The following is a 13910-nucleotide window of genomic DNA, read 5'->3' on the forward strand; positions in this document are numbered from 1 at the left end:
AAACATGCCTCTCATCAATCAATCAATCAATTTTATTTATAAAGCCCAATATCACAAATCACAATTTGCCTCACAGGGCTTTACAGCATACGACATCCCTCTGTCCTTAGGACACTCACAGTGGATAAGGAAAAACTCCCCCCAAAAAAATGCAGAAAATCTGAGCAAGTATATTCTGTCATTTTATTTGTGAGGTTGTTGTTACTCTCTCGGAGCTCTGGTCCATTTCTTCATGTCGGCTCTAAAGTCTTCTATAAAATCACAGGTAGCACATTAATGGTTTACCATATTATTAATGAGTTCGTACAAACAGTGCATGAGAACAGCCTGTCACATTTCAATGCAGTCCATCAGGAATGTGTGCTTCCGCATTGTGTTGCCACAAAAGTTGAGCTAGGCTCGTCTCTTTCGCTGGACAACAATATTAATATTTTTCCTTGAGCCCTCTGCACTGGCACCTGTGCTGTGTGGCCTCTTTGAAATCAGTAAGGGCTGTTCCATAACTTCCTGTTGACGGTCTGCTTAAATTACTGAAAAAGGGGCAAAGAGGCAGAACAAGGTAACAAAAACAAGGATGGAGATTGGCATAGAGCAGAAACACTGGGTTTCAGTAAAAGTGATGAAGATGATGTGCAGAGTGAGGGAGGCGGGGCATCTGAGTCCAACAGAGACCGAGAGAAAAAAGGTGGAGAGGTAAGAGCTCATTTGGTTATATGACTCAGATTTGTTCAGGAAGCTGCCAGAGCTGCAGCTCTCTGAAGATGGAGGAGCTCTGCTTTCCACAACTGCTCAACACCTCCTGCAGAAAGCCCACCTCTCCTTGGGCCAACTTTGTGCTCCTTAACATTGTGCTGTACTTTATCTCTCTGCTCACTGTGGCTCTTAACCTCCTTGTCATCATCTCAGTCTCCCACTTCAGGCAAAGATTAACTTAATTTACTGATGTGAACAGCTTCTGTAGATTAGAAGAACTGTCTTTCAGTTGGTACTGAATAATGTTGCAGCTTGGACTTGTACATTAGACACATTTGACTTGTACTCTGTCTTGCTGACTGTTGACAGGTGATTTCAACACCAGATACTGCAATAGTTGTCCACACTTAATTATATTATGATACAGATGTTGCAACCTTGGAAATGTATTTAAGACACATTTGACTTGTATTCTGCCCTTTTGCACAAACTTAACTGTGATTTTGACACCAGATATTGCAGTTAGATGTCCACATTTAACCATATTGAAACTGTAGATGTTGTCGATCAGAAAACATTTCATTATATGTTTTTTTTTTTTTTTTTTCTGTTTTAGTCATTTAGTTTTGGGGACTTGGTGAGTTCATGTTTTCACTGTGGCTCTTCCTTGTCATGATCTCAGTCTCCCACTTCAGGCAAAGATTAACTTAAAAACAGCTATTAGAAGAACTGTCTTTGAGTTGGTACTGAATAATGTTGCACCTTGGACTTGTACTTTGTCTTGCTGACTGTTAATTATAACTACAGATGTTGCTGATCAGAAAACATTCCATTATAGACCTTTTTTACACTTGTTTTATCTGTTTTGTTATTTAGATCTGAGGACTTGTTGGGTTTATGAGTTTTTCCTCTTTCTCTCCAGGCAGCTCCACACACCCACCAACATCCTCCTCCTCTCTCTGGCTCTCTCAGACTTTCTCGTGGGCCTCCTGGTGCTACCGGGAGAAATCCTGCTAAAAACAGCCTGCTGGTTTCTTGGTGACCTCTTGTGTTTGCTCTATTTTTATGTGTCCTTCATCATTACGTCTTCTTCCATAGGAGACATGGTGCTCATATCAGTCGACCGCTGTGTTGCGATTTGTGACCCTCTGCATTACACCACCAGAGTCACTGTGAAAAGAGTTAAACTGTGTGTGTGTCTGTGTTGGCTCTGTGCTGTTTCTTACAGCAGTCTCTTGTTAAAGGATGACCTGACTCAACCAGGCAGGTATAATTCCTGCCATGGAGAGTGTGTGATTGTCATTAACCACACTGCAGGAGCTGTTGACCTTGTTGTAACCGTTATTGTTCCCATTTCTGTCATTGTCATTTTGTACATGAGAGTATTTGTTGTGGCTGTGTCTCAGGCTCGTGCCATGCGCTCTCACATCACAGCTGTCACTCTCCAGCTTTCAGTGAATCAAAAAACAAAGAAATCGGAGCTGAAAGCAGCCAGGACTCTTGGTGTTCTTGTAATTGTGTTTCTAATATGTTTCTGCCCATTTTACTGTGTCGCTCTTGCAGGTGATGCCTTGGTTAGTTCTTCATCTGCATGGCTTTATCTGTTCTTTTTGAACTCATGTCTTAATCCATTGATCTATGCCTTGTTTTTTTCCTGGTTTAGAAAAGCAGTTAAACTCATTGTCAGTCTTCAGATTCTGCAGCCTGGCTCCTGTGAGACCAACATACTGTAGAGAGGCTGTGGAGTGACTGAAATGAGGCCTGCTCCACCAAGATTTTGAATTGAAAATCACAAAAACCTTTGGTAACACTACATAATACGGCCCGCGTCCTTAGTGTGTACCTCCTGTTCACCTACCACCTACTTTACCCCAACTTCCACAGATGTACAGTGTAACTTCCCCCACTCACTTCCCGCACGTATTTCCCCATGTCTTACAGTATAACTAGGCTGCTTCTTAGAGCGTACCTCCCGTTCCAACCTGATCTCACAGAAATAGGTGAAATGACCACGACCTCTTAACGCTGCATTCCGTGGTGGCAGCACGTAATGGGTTGAAATTACGTGCTGGTACCACGGAAACAATGCCAATGTAAAGTCGATTAGGATCCTTTTTCGTGGTGAACACACGTATTCCCTGATTCAACAACGTCCTGTATAGACACAAAAACACTAAATTGTTCTTGATATTAAAACGGCAAATATATTCCTCTGTTATAATTTCCCACCAATAATAATAATAATAATAATAATAATAATAATAATAATAATAATAATAATAACATGATAGTTTGGCTGTACTAGATATTTGATATATTCAAAAATTCAGTCCCAAAAACGTTTCTAGATAACTTGCTAAAATATCTGAAGTTAACCATCATCCTTGCTTCTTCTTAACATATTTTATCTAGATGCAGTGTCATTACTAGTTCAGCTTTACTAGACTTTTGATATATTCAGTAGATGTATCTTTTTACGACTCTATTTTACAACAAGCCACAAAAAACCTACCGTCCCAAAAACGCCATTTTTAGAGTACTATCAAAAATATCTGAAATTAGCCAACATCCTTGCTTTTTTTCTTAACATAGTTCATCTAGGTGCAGTGTCATTACTAGTTCGGCTTCACTAGATATTAGATATATTCAGTAGATCTATCTTTTTACGACCCTATTTTACGACCCTATTTTACAAGCCGCAAAAAAACCTGCCATCCCGAAAATGCCGTTTCTAGCGTATTAGCTAAAATATCGAAAATTAGCCGACATCTTTACTTTTTCTTAACATAGTTCATCTAGGTGCAGTGTGTTTAGTGTTTTAGTTTGGCTTCACTAGATATTAGATATATTGGGTAGATATATCTTTTTACAACCCTATTTAGAACCCTGCTTTGCAAATCAGAAGAACTACAACTATGTTGCTGATATGTATCAAGCTGCATGGAGTGGTCCCAGGGAATTGTAGTAAATTGTAGTAACGTTTTTGTGTTTAGCGGCTTTTTTGTAATAAACTGTTAAGAACTTTTACTCCGCCTGTCTCCTGCTACTTGGGTCCCGTTGGTTATCACGCCAGTCCGTAACAGAATTATCTGGCCAAAAATGGACCCAGCAGAGACAGAGCGTTTGAGAAATGCACTTGCTACACAGGGAGCCATGGTTGGCAACCATGACACCATGCTGAAGCAGATTTTGGACCATATGCACCAGTTTACAGACAGCGTCACACGGATCGGCGGGCGACTGGATGCCTTCGCGGACTGGCTCGTCTCCTCCGGACCTTCCACCCAGCCTCCTGCTCCTCCGACACAGCCGGAGAATCCACCCAGCAGCGCCACCCCCCAGCCCCGAGAACCATACATTCCCATCCCTGCCAGGTATGAAGGAAACTTAGTGACATGTGCTCAGTTTTTACACCAGTCCTCCTTAGTTTTTAGTCAGCAACCTGTAAGCTATGCCACTCATGCTTCAAGAATAGCATTTGTTATGAATTTGCTTTCAGGACAAGCCGCAGCTTGAGCCTTAGCCATCTCCGGCCAACGCCAAGAAATTTGTTCAAATTACGCTTGTTTTGCTGAAGAAATGAAAAAAGTTTTTGATCATCCCGTTAAAGGGAGAGAAGCTACGGGAAAACTGTTAGATTTACGACAGGGCAACCAGTCAGTCTCCCAGTACACAGTTTCTTTCCGCATACTTGCAGTAGAAAGCGGGTGGAACGATTCAGCTTTACAAGCTTTTTCGTAAGGGATTATCGGGGGAGGTTAAAGACGAGTTGGCGGTGCGAGACGAAACAGCGTCCTTAAACGAGCTTGTTGATTTAGCCATTCGGTTAGATAACAGACTGAGGGAAAGACACAGGGAGAGAACAGATAGGCAGAGGCCCCGTGCTTTCACCTACACCCCACTCAATGCTGCCTCCGACAAACCTCAGGAAAACCTTGCCTCTGCCGACCCCAAATATGTCTCGCCCTGGCGCCTCGGCCCCCGGTTACAAAGAAGAGCCAATGGGACGGCTCGGCTGACCCCGGTGGAGAGACAGCGGCACCGGCACAACCAGCTCTGCATCTACTGTGGTGGGGAGGGCCATTTCTTGGCTCAGTGTCCAGAGGTGCCAAAAGACCGGGTTCATCAGTAGGCAAGGGGGTGCTGATGAGCCGAATTACATCTTCTACAACCTCTCCAGGCAGACTACAAGTAAAGGGTATGTTGCACTACGCTCAGCTGATTACTCCCATGCAGATTGTGGTGGACTCAGGGGCAGACGACAACCTCATAGACTCAGACTTTGTTCCACGCAATAGCCTTCCATTGATAAAGCTAAATTCGCCTAGAGAGGTCCGGACTGTTGACGGCAAGCTACTGGAAGTTGTTACTCACAAGACTGAACTCATAAAGCTGACTTTTTCTGGTAACCACCATGAATACATCGAGCTGAATGTAATGTCCTCTCCTCTGATTCCCGTTGTGCTCGGGATACCTTGGCTAAAATTGCATTCCAGAGAGAAACCCCATCGGTTTTATTGAACCAGAGAAAATTGATTTGACCTCTGTCCCCAGTGAATATCATGAACTGCGGGAAGCGTTCAGTAAGGAAGAAACTCAGTCACTTCCACCACACCGACCTTATGATAGTGGCATAGACTTGCTCCCAGGTGCACCTCTCCCCACAAAAAGACAAGGTTCATAAGGAACTACAGCCACATCGCTGCCCCTCTCACCCAGTTAACCTCGGTTAAAAAGTCTTTTGAATGGTTTGTTGCTGCACAGAGCGCTTTTGATAAACTGAAAGGAATGTTTACTAATGCACCTGTGTTGATTCACCCAGATCCCAAGCTGCAGTCTGTGGTTGAGGTGGATGCCTCCGATTCAGGGGTAGGGGCCGTTCTCTCCCAGCGCTTGCCTGCGGACCAAAAACTCCACCCATGTGCTTTTTTTTTCAACCGCCTCAGTCCTGCTGAGTGAAATTATGATGTGGGGAACCGAGAGTTGCTGGCGGTGGTCCTGGCTCTTCAGGAGTGGCGGCACTGGCTGGAGGGAGCTGCTCATCCCTTCGTCGTCTGGACGGACCACAAAAACCTGTCCTATCTTCGCTCTGCACGCCGGCTGAACCCCCGTCAGGCTTGGTGGGCTCTTTTTCTGGGCAGGTTCAACCTCACACTCACCTATCGGCCGGGGTCCAAAAACCAGAACCCGGACGCACTCTCACGTCAGTTCACTCCCACGGAGGAAGACACAGCAGACCATTCTTTCCTCATCCTGCGTGGTGGGAGTGGTCCGGTGGGAGGTGGAACAGACAGTCCAGGATGCGCTTAAGAACCACCCAGCCCCCGATGAGTGTCCTGCTGGCCGATCGTTCGTTCCCCGCCTGCAAGATCCCCAGTGCTCCAGTGGGGGCACTCCTCTCGCATGGCATGTCATCCCGGGGTCCATCGGACCCTCTCCCTACTTCGCCAGCAGTTTTGGTGGCCTTCTATGATTGCAGACACCAGAGAGTTCATCGCTGCCTGCCCGGTCTGCGTCCGAAACAAGTCTTCTCATCGCGCCCCTGCTGGTCTCCTGTTCCCCTTGCCTGTTCCTCACCGCCACTGGTCCCACATAGCAGTCGACTTCGTCACCGGAGTCCCACCTTCAGAGGGAAACACCACAATACTCACCATAGTGGACTGTTTTTCCAAGGCGGTTCATTTTGTCCCTCTCCCCAAGCTCCCGTCAGCCTTGGAAATGACCAACCTGCTCGTGCAACACGTCTTTCGTCTTCACGGCATGCCCCAGGACATCGTCTCTGACAGAGGCCCCCAGTTCACCTCGCAGGTATGGAAGGCTTTCTGTCACACTTTGGGCACCACGACCAGCCTCTCATCAGGGTACCACCCACAGTCCAACGGTCAGACGGAGCTAGCCAACCAGGACCTGGAGTCCACGTTGAGGTGTGTGGCTTCCCGTCTCCCAGCCTCCTGGTGCTCCCACCTACCGTGGGTGGAATATGCCCACAACTCGGCTCAGCTCGGTCAGCTCTATGACAGGTATGTCACCTTTCATGGTGACCCACGGCTTTCAACCTCCCCTATTTCCCAGCCAGGAACTGGAGGTAGCAGTCCCTTCGGTCCAGGCCCAGTTCCGTCGAGCCCGCCGGATCTGGCGGGAAGCCATCCACCTCATCACACACCGGCTCCAGAAAGAAGGTCGGGCAACATGTCTGGTTGTCATCATGGGACCTTCCTCTCCAGACGGATTCTAGAAAAATGGCCCCCAGGTTCATCGGACCCTACCCGGTGGAGCGGGTCATCAATCCCAGTGCCGTCTGAGTAAAGCTTCCAGCAGCTCTCAAGGTTCACCCCGTGTTCCACGTCTCGCTCCTGAAACCGGTGGTTGACAGTCCCCTACAACCTCCTGCTGATCCCCCTCCACCCCCCTGTCTCACTGATGGTCACCTGGCATACATTGTCAACCGCATTTTGGATGTCCGCAGGTGTGGCCGAGGTTACCAGTACCTCGTTGACTGGGAGGGATACGGCCCCGAGGAGCGCTCCTGGTTGTCCAAGTCTCTGATTTTGGACACTCACTTATTGTCTGATTTTTATGAAAGGTTTCCCAACAAGCCTGGTAGGACCTGGTAGGTCCGTTAGAGGGGGGGGGGTACTGTTATGGTCTGCTTTTGATGCATGGTTTGGTGGCGGCTCTTGTGTTTTTCTATTTGTTTTCCTGTCCTTCCTGGACCTGCAGGGCTGGTGTGTGGAGGAGGCGGGGCTGACCTACTTTTCCACCACGGGTGGTGAGGCACACCTGGTTTCCATCTCACCTTGTCAACCTTGCTATAAAGCCAGCTTTGACTTCACCTTTTGCCAGATAATTCCGTCTCATTCGGTAGTGCGTCTCTCTTTGGAGCCTTCATCATCTCATGAGTATTTTTTGCCTTTTTCTCTCATGGACCAATCCCACTGACTTGTGCTTTTGTTCTTTGTAGTATATTGCCTCGCCGCCTTTCGTTCTCCGGAGCCCTCGCCTCCAGCCACCACCGGGCAGCTGATTTCTCCCTGCAGACGTTTTTGTGTTTAGCGGCTTTTCTGTAATAAACAATAATAAACTTAATAAACTTTTTCTGTAAACTGGTTCTGTGGCCGGGTTGCCAGGGGCGGACGGCTCCATGTGATGGTGTTTTCTCTCTGGTTCTTCCATGCTCAGCCTTATTTTTTTCTTCTTATTTATTTATTTATTTATTTATTTATTAGTGGCGTTTGGATTCAGTTACGGCAGACGGATGACAATCTGAAATGGAATGAAGCCCACAGACGGCAGACAGCAGCTACAAAACAGTAGTGGAATGCGCCCCATCCGCCCACAGCACAATGCTCTTAAAGCCCTACGCTATCAAAAGCTGGCAAAATACATTTATTTTATTTTATGGCCTTGACATTAACCTGTCATATTGTTGTGTTATCAAGGACACTTCCATGTTTTTGTGTGTATACAGGAATGTTAAAGATATCATTGAGGAAAACGAGGTTGACGTGACATTATTGAATCAGGGAATTCGTGTGGACACAAAAAAGGATCCTAATTGACTTTACATTGGCATTGTTTTCATGGTACCGGCACGTAATTATTTCAATCCATTACGTGCTGCCACCACGGAATGCGGTGTTAAGAGGTCGTGGTCATTTCACGTATTTCTGTGAGATCAGGTTGGTTGAGAGAATACTGGGACCGATGGTGTTAATTACTTCTTTGAGGAGTTTGGTTGGTATAATATCAAGAGAGCCCTGCTCTCTTGATATTATACCAACCAATGTGGAGGTTTTCATAGTGGAAATAATATGATGAAGCTCTTGTAAAGTGATGGAGTGTAAGGAATTAAAACTGCTGGTGTTTTCAGTGGAGACGGATAGCCTATTTGCAGGTGGAGAAATAGTAGCTCTGATGTTCATTACTTTGTCTCTAAAGAAATTTAGAAAATCATCACATTTAGAGGCAGATGCTTGGAGACAAAGGGTGGGGGTGGGGCAGAGGTGTAGTGGTAATCCTCGTCTGCTGAGTTTTAAAAATGACAGCTATTTTGTTGCTTTCTGTTGACGTCACATCCCTCCTTGAGTATATCCAATCAGCCCCAAGTAATCCCCAAGCCCCAGCCAGGAGTCTTTCGGGGCCGTTCTGAGTACCTACCCCGAGGCAGGGACTTGTTCAGCCCCCGTAAAAGTTCCAGAACTCTGTCCTTCGGGGGTGGTTCCTGCGGTGGAGACACGCACCAACGGCCCGGTCCTGTAAAATTACCCCGAAGTTCCTATGGTGGAAACGGGCCTCAAGTCACAAAGTGCTTTCCAATAAAAATAAAAAACAAAACAGAACAAGGCAAGCAGATAGTGAGGGGGAAGTCTTCTAGGCAAACATTATCAATATTAAGACCATGGGAGAAAATCAAGTCCAGGGTGTGACCAGCAGAGTGTGTTGGACCAGAAACATGCTGCTTGAAATTAAAAGACTCTGTAATCTCCAGGAAGTCAGAAGCAGCGAGAGAGGACGAATCATCAATGTGCAGGTTAAAATCACCAAAGATTAATATTTTATCAAGCTTTAAAATGGTAGATAAAAATTCAGTGAACTCAGACAGGAATGGCCCAGGAGGGCCCGGAGGGCGATAAATTAAAATATAATAGATCGGATTAAGGTTCCCAATTTTAGTCATCTGCATTTCAAAAGAGGGGAAAGCATCAGTGTTGACAGGCCGGCAGCCAAAACAGTTGTTAAACACAATGGCAAGCCCATCACCACGGCCTGTCAGCCGTGGTGAGCTAATATAACTGCAGTCCGTAGGGCAGAGTTCATTAAGATGAAAATATTCCAAATCCTGCTGCCATGTTTCAGTAATGAAAAGAAAGTGCATATTCTTACTGGCGAACAAGTCATTGAGAAGTGAAGCCTTATTGGTAATGGAGCGAGCTTTCAGGAGAGCCATCTTGATGGGGGTGGAGGATGAACAAACAGTAACATCAGAAGAGATGTGACAAAGCGGACATAGGTGACGAGGGTTCGACCCTCTGCGGTGCCCAGATTTGGGGATTCTTGCAGATATTACAGTCTGAATATTGTATACATTCGCAGCAGAGACCTAAGTAGAATAGTTTATTGGCCGATATGAACAACAAGGGGAGTCAGAGGGAGGTATAGAGAAGGGGCAGACAGCTACAGCAGGACCCACACCAAAAGAGCTGGGTACAGTGGTGGTCTGAATTGGGTCTTGCCGTGATGCATGTCAATGCTTCATGCCAAAGGCTATAAATCTGATAAGATTGTCTGTGAGCAGTTTGGTACTCCTTCTATTAAGGTGCACACCATCTGCTCTATACAGATATGAGTTACACCAGAATGAATCAAAATTTGAAATGAAATCAAAACCTGTGGCTGAGCAAAAGTTGCCTAACCATTGATAGAGGCTGTACAGTCGACTGAAACACTCAGAGAGTGGAGTCTAAACTGGGAACATCAGAGGGAGCCGCCGCTGTATGTGAAATCAAGGACCGCTGGGTGTCCACAGCCTCGAGCGATGCCAGCCGGGAACACAACACAGACTGCCACTGTAGGAGATCCTCCACGAGCCCCTCTATGGACCGGAGTTCAGTTTTTAGTTCCATGATCTCTGCTGTAGGAGCCATCAGTGGAGCTGAAACAGATGAAAAATGAAGGAACAGGCCAGCAAACAAGTGCACAAAAGATAGTCCAGGAGATATGCTGAAGTGACTGTCCGAGTACAGGGAGCAGTGAAGAGTTTGAAAAACGTACACGCCAGGACTCCGTCAGGAGCCCGCAGCGGTGAGAAAGCAGATTTCAGCTCAGAGAAATAATGGAGTATCTCAGTTGGAAGACTTACCACCAAGGGCCCGAAACGGGCCCGCTGCAGGTGAATCAGCACTGGTAAGTCGATCACGTATATATCTATGTATATACGTTAACTTTATATCAGTGATGCCACTGAATGAAGCTATGCAATGACAGAAGTGCTGACTGTATATATTGCTTTTTTTTCCCCGCCATGGCAACTATGGGTGTTACAGAAAATCTGAGCAAGAATATTGTGTCAATTTATTTGTGAGGTTGTTGTTACTCTCACTATACTCTGGTCCATTTTGTCATGCCGGCTCTAAAAGAAGCCTTCTTTAAAATCACAGGTAGCACACTAATGGTTTACCATATTATTAATGAGTTCGTACAAACAGTGCATGAGAACAGCCTGTCACATTTCAGTGCAGTCCATCAGGAACGTGCGCTTGCGCATTGTGTTGTCACAACAGTTGAGCTAGGCTCGTCTCTTTCGCTGGGCAACAATATTAATATTTTTCCTTGAGCCCTCTGCACTGGCACCTGTGCTGTGTGGCCTCTTTGAAATCAGTAAGGGCTGTTCTATAACTTCCTGTTGATGGTCCGCTTAGGTGACTTAAAACAGGGCAAAGAGGTAAGACAAGGTAAAGAAAACAAGAGCGGAGATTGACATAGAGCAGAAACACTGGGTTCCAGCAAAAGTGATGAAGATGATGTGCAGAGTGAGGGAGGCGGGGCATCTGAGTCCAACAGAGACCGAGAGAAAAAGGAGGAGAGGAATTTCGAAAACGTAAGAGGTCATTTGGTTATATGACTCAGATTTGTTCAGGAAGCTGCCAGAGCTGCAGCTCTCTGAAGATGGAGGAGCTCTGCTTTCCACAACTGCTCAACACCTCCTGCAGAAAGCCCACCTCTCCTTGGGCCAACTTTGTGCTCCTTAACATTGTGCTGTACTTTATCTCTCTGCTCACTGTGGCTCTTAACCTCCTTGTCATCATCTCAGTCTCCCACTTCAGGCAAAGATTAACTTAAAAATGTGGACAGCTTCGGTAGATTAGAAGAACTGTCTTTGAGTTGGTACTGAATAATGTTGTACCTTGGAAATGTATTTAAGACACATTTGACTTGTATTCTGCCCTTTTGCACAAACTTAACTGTGATTTTGACACCAGATATTGCAGTTAGATGTCCACATTTAACCATATTGAAACTGCAGATGTTGTCGATCAGAAAACATTCCATTATATCTGTTGTTTTTACAACTGTTTTAGTCAATTAGATTTGGGGACTTGTTGAGTTCATGATGTTTTTCCTCTTTCTCTCCAGGCAGCTCCACACACCCACCAACATCCTCCTCCTCTCTCTGGCTGTCTCAGACTTTCTCGTGGGCCTCCTGGTGATACCAGGAGAAGTCCTGCTAAAAACAGCCTGCTGGTTTCTTGGTGACCTCATGTGTTTCCTCTATAATTATGTGTCCTTCATCATTACGTCTTCTTCCATAGGAGACATGGTGCTCATATCAGTCGACCGCTATGTGGCTATTTGTGACCCTCTGCATTACACCACCAGAGTCACTGTGAAAAGAGTTAAACTGTGTGTGTGTCTGTGTTGGCTCTGTGCTGTTTCTTACACCAGTCTCTTGTTAAAGGATGACCTGACTCAACCAGGCAGGTATAATTCCTGCCATGGAGAGTGTGTGATTGTCATTAACCACACTGCAGGAGTTGTTGACCTTGTTGTAACCTTTATTGTTCCCATTTCTGTCATTGTCGTTCTGTACATGAGAGTATTTGTTGTGGCTGTGTCTCAGGCTCGTGCCATGCGCTCTCACATCACAGCTGTCACTCTCCAGCTTTCAGTGAATCAACAAACAAAGAAATCTGAGCTGAAAGCAGCCAGGACTCTTGGTGTTCTTGTAATTGTGTTTCTAATATGTTTCTGCCCATTTTACTGTGTCGCTCTTGCAGGTGATGCCTTGGTCAGTACTTCATCTGCATCCTTTGTGCTTTATTTCCTCTATTTCAACTCATGTCTTAATCCATTGATCTATGCCTTGTTTTATTCCTGGTTTAGAAAAGCAGTTAAACTCATTGTCAGTCTTCAGATTCTGCAGCCTGGCTCCTGTGAGACCAACATACTGTAGAGAGGCTGTGGAGTGACTGAAATGAGGCCTGCTCCACCAAGGTTTTGAATTGAAAATCACAAACATTGAAGTAAAATCTCTCTATACAGTATATAAGCAGTATATCAGAAAATTGTGCATTGCTCTACTCGGTGTCAATGTCATGTAAGTATTCCAACTTGTGATCTGGAAATCTACAACAAATCTATGTGTCACACGGGGACACCAAATGTTGGGATCTATGCCTCATACAGGCAGCATCATTCGTTGGTACTAAGCCTTAACATGGGCCTGACCTTGTAATAGATCTCCAATTAAGGTATAAAAATTGCTACCGGTAATAATTGATAATTATTAATAATAATTATCAATTACGCTAAATAATGTGACTCAATTTACATTAATCACCTCGTGAGGCACCATTCCCGAAAATGGAAAAATGATAGCCAGTTAAATACATCAGTCTCATAAAGTTTACTAAACTATCAATTTGGAACTTTGATTTAATAATTAAAAATTTAGTAGTAAAGCCTGAAGGATTTCGGAGTTCTTGACCGAGCAGAGGTTGACTATTCATTCACTCTTGTGCAATATTAAACAGACAGGTGGCTGCTGCTTTACTTTTTGTTTCTTATTTGCAAAATTGTCACTGGGCGCTGCTAGGGTGGTAGCTGCTTTACTACTGTTTGCCGTATAATAAGTCGCAAATGTTGTAAAGTGGCGTAACACTAAAAGATGGGTTGTTCTAAGTTATTTAAACTGGGAAAGGATAGACGCCTATAATTAGTTTGGTATAATCACTGAATACTTTGGATGTTGAAATTAATAAATTATGAAGTATTCAAAGCCTATGTTATTATTATTATTTGTTTGCTTGTCATCTGATGACTTCATAAAGGCCTATTGTATCATTATCTTAGTATTAATAGACTTGGACCTTTCATTTTGATATGCTCGCATTATGCTGAGCCATGCAGTCTGAGCTGTGTACCTATTTTTCTTTATGTGTTTTTATTTTTCCTTTACTTCTTCTCCCCAGTGCCGTATGTGCTTTCCTGTCCTGTGTGTGTGTGTGTGTGTGTTTGTGTGTTTGTGTTGCTCTCCTCCGGCCTCTCTCACCACTTGTCCCTACCTGCTACATACTACAATTTGCGATGATGCTCTGTGTGCATTTCTACTGCCATATCATACACATATTTATTCTGTTATTTAGGATTAATGAACTTTGCTAAAGGGTTGCATGTTATTCATTTGAACATTAGGAGTTTGCCACCTAAAATTGACTTAC

At 44.9% G+C, this 13910-nt stretch overlaps 2 protein-coding genes across 2 annotated transcripts; both read left to right on the forward strand.

The window, feature by feature from the left end:
- The first annotated feature begins 761 nt into the window (after positions 1-761).
- LOC144466765 (trace amine-associated receptor 13c-like) lies at positions 762-2426 on the forward strand. Its single transcript, XM_078174182.1, has 2 exons — positions 762-919; positions 1616-2426. The coding sequence occupies exons 1-2, from the start codon at positions 762-764 to the stop codon at positions 2424-2426; spliced, it is 969 nt and encodes a 322-aa protein (XP_078030308.1).
- A 3736-nt stretch (positions 2427-6162) lies between these two features.
- Positions 6163-12643, forward strand: LOC144466766 (trace amine-associated receptor 7b-like). The gene is made up of 4 exons (XM_078174183.1): positions 6163-6995; positions 7160-7293; positions 11330-11516; positions 11827-12643. The coding sequence occupies exons 1-4, from the start codon at positions 6163-6165 to the stop codon at positions 12641-12643; spliced, it is 1971 nt and encodes a 656-aa protein (XP_078030309.1).
- Positions 12644-13910: the final 1267 nt, after the last annotated feature.

The sequence above is a fragment of the Epinephelus lanceolatus genome, chromosome 14 (genome assembly GCF_041903045.1).
Source record: "Epinephelus lanceolatus isolate andai-2023 chromosome 14, ASM4190304v1, whole genome shotgun sequence".
NCBI classification, from domain to species: domain Eukaryota; kingdom Metazoa; phylum Chordata; class Actinopteri; order Perciformes; family Serranidae; genus Epinephelus; species Epinephelus lanceolatus.

Bases quoted from the DNA above. Each gene is read 5' to 3' on its own strand.
- LOC144466766 (XM_078174183.1), top strand. From the start codon at position 6,163: ATGATTGCAGACACCAGAGAGTTCATCGCTGCCTGCCCGGTCTGCGTC. The intron at 6,996-7,159 runs GTAAAGCTTCCA...GGATGTCCGCAG, and splicing joins TCAATCCCAGTGCCGTCTGA to GTGTGGCCGAGGTTACCAGT. The intron at 11,517-11,826 runs GCAAAGATTAAC...CTTTCTCTCCAG, and splicing joins ATCTCAGTCTCCCACTTCAG to GCAGCTCCACACACCCACCA.
- LOC144466765 (XM_078174182.1), top strand. From the start codon at position 762: ATGGAGGAGCTCTGCTTTCCACAACTGCTCAACACCTCCTGCAGAAAG. The intron at 920-1,615 runs GCAAAGATTAAC...CTTTCTCTCCAG, and splicing joins ATCTCAGTCTCCCACTTCAG to GCAGCTCCACACACCCACCA.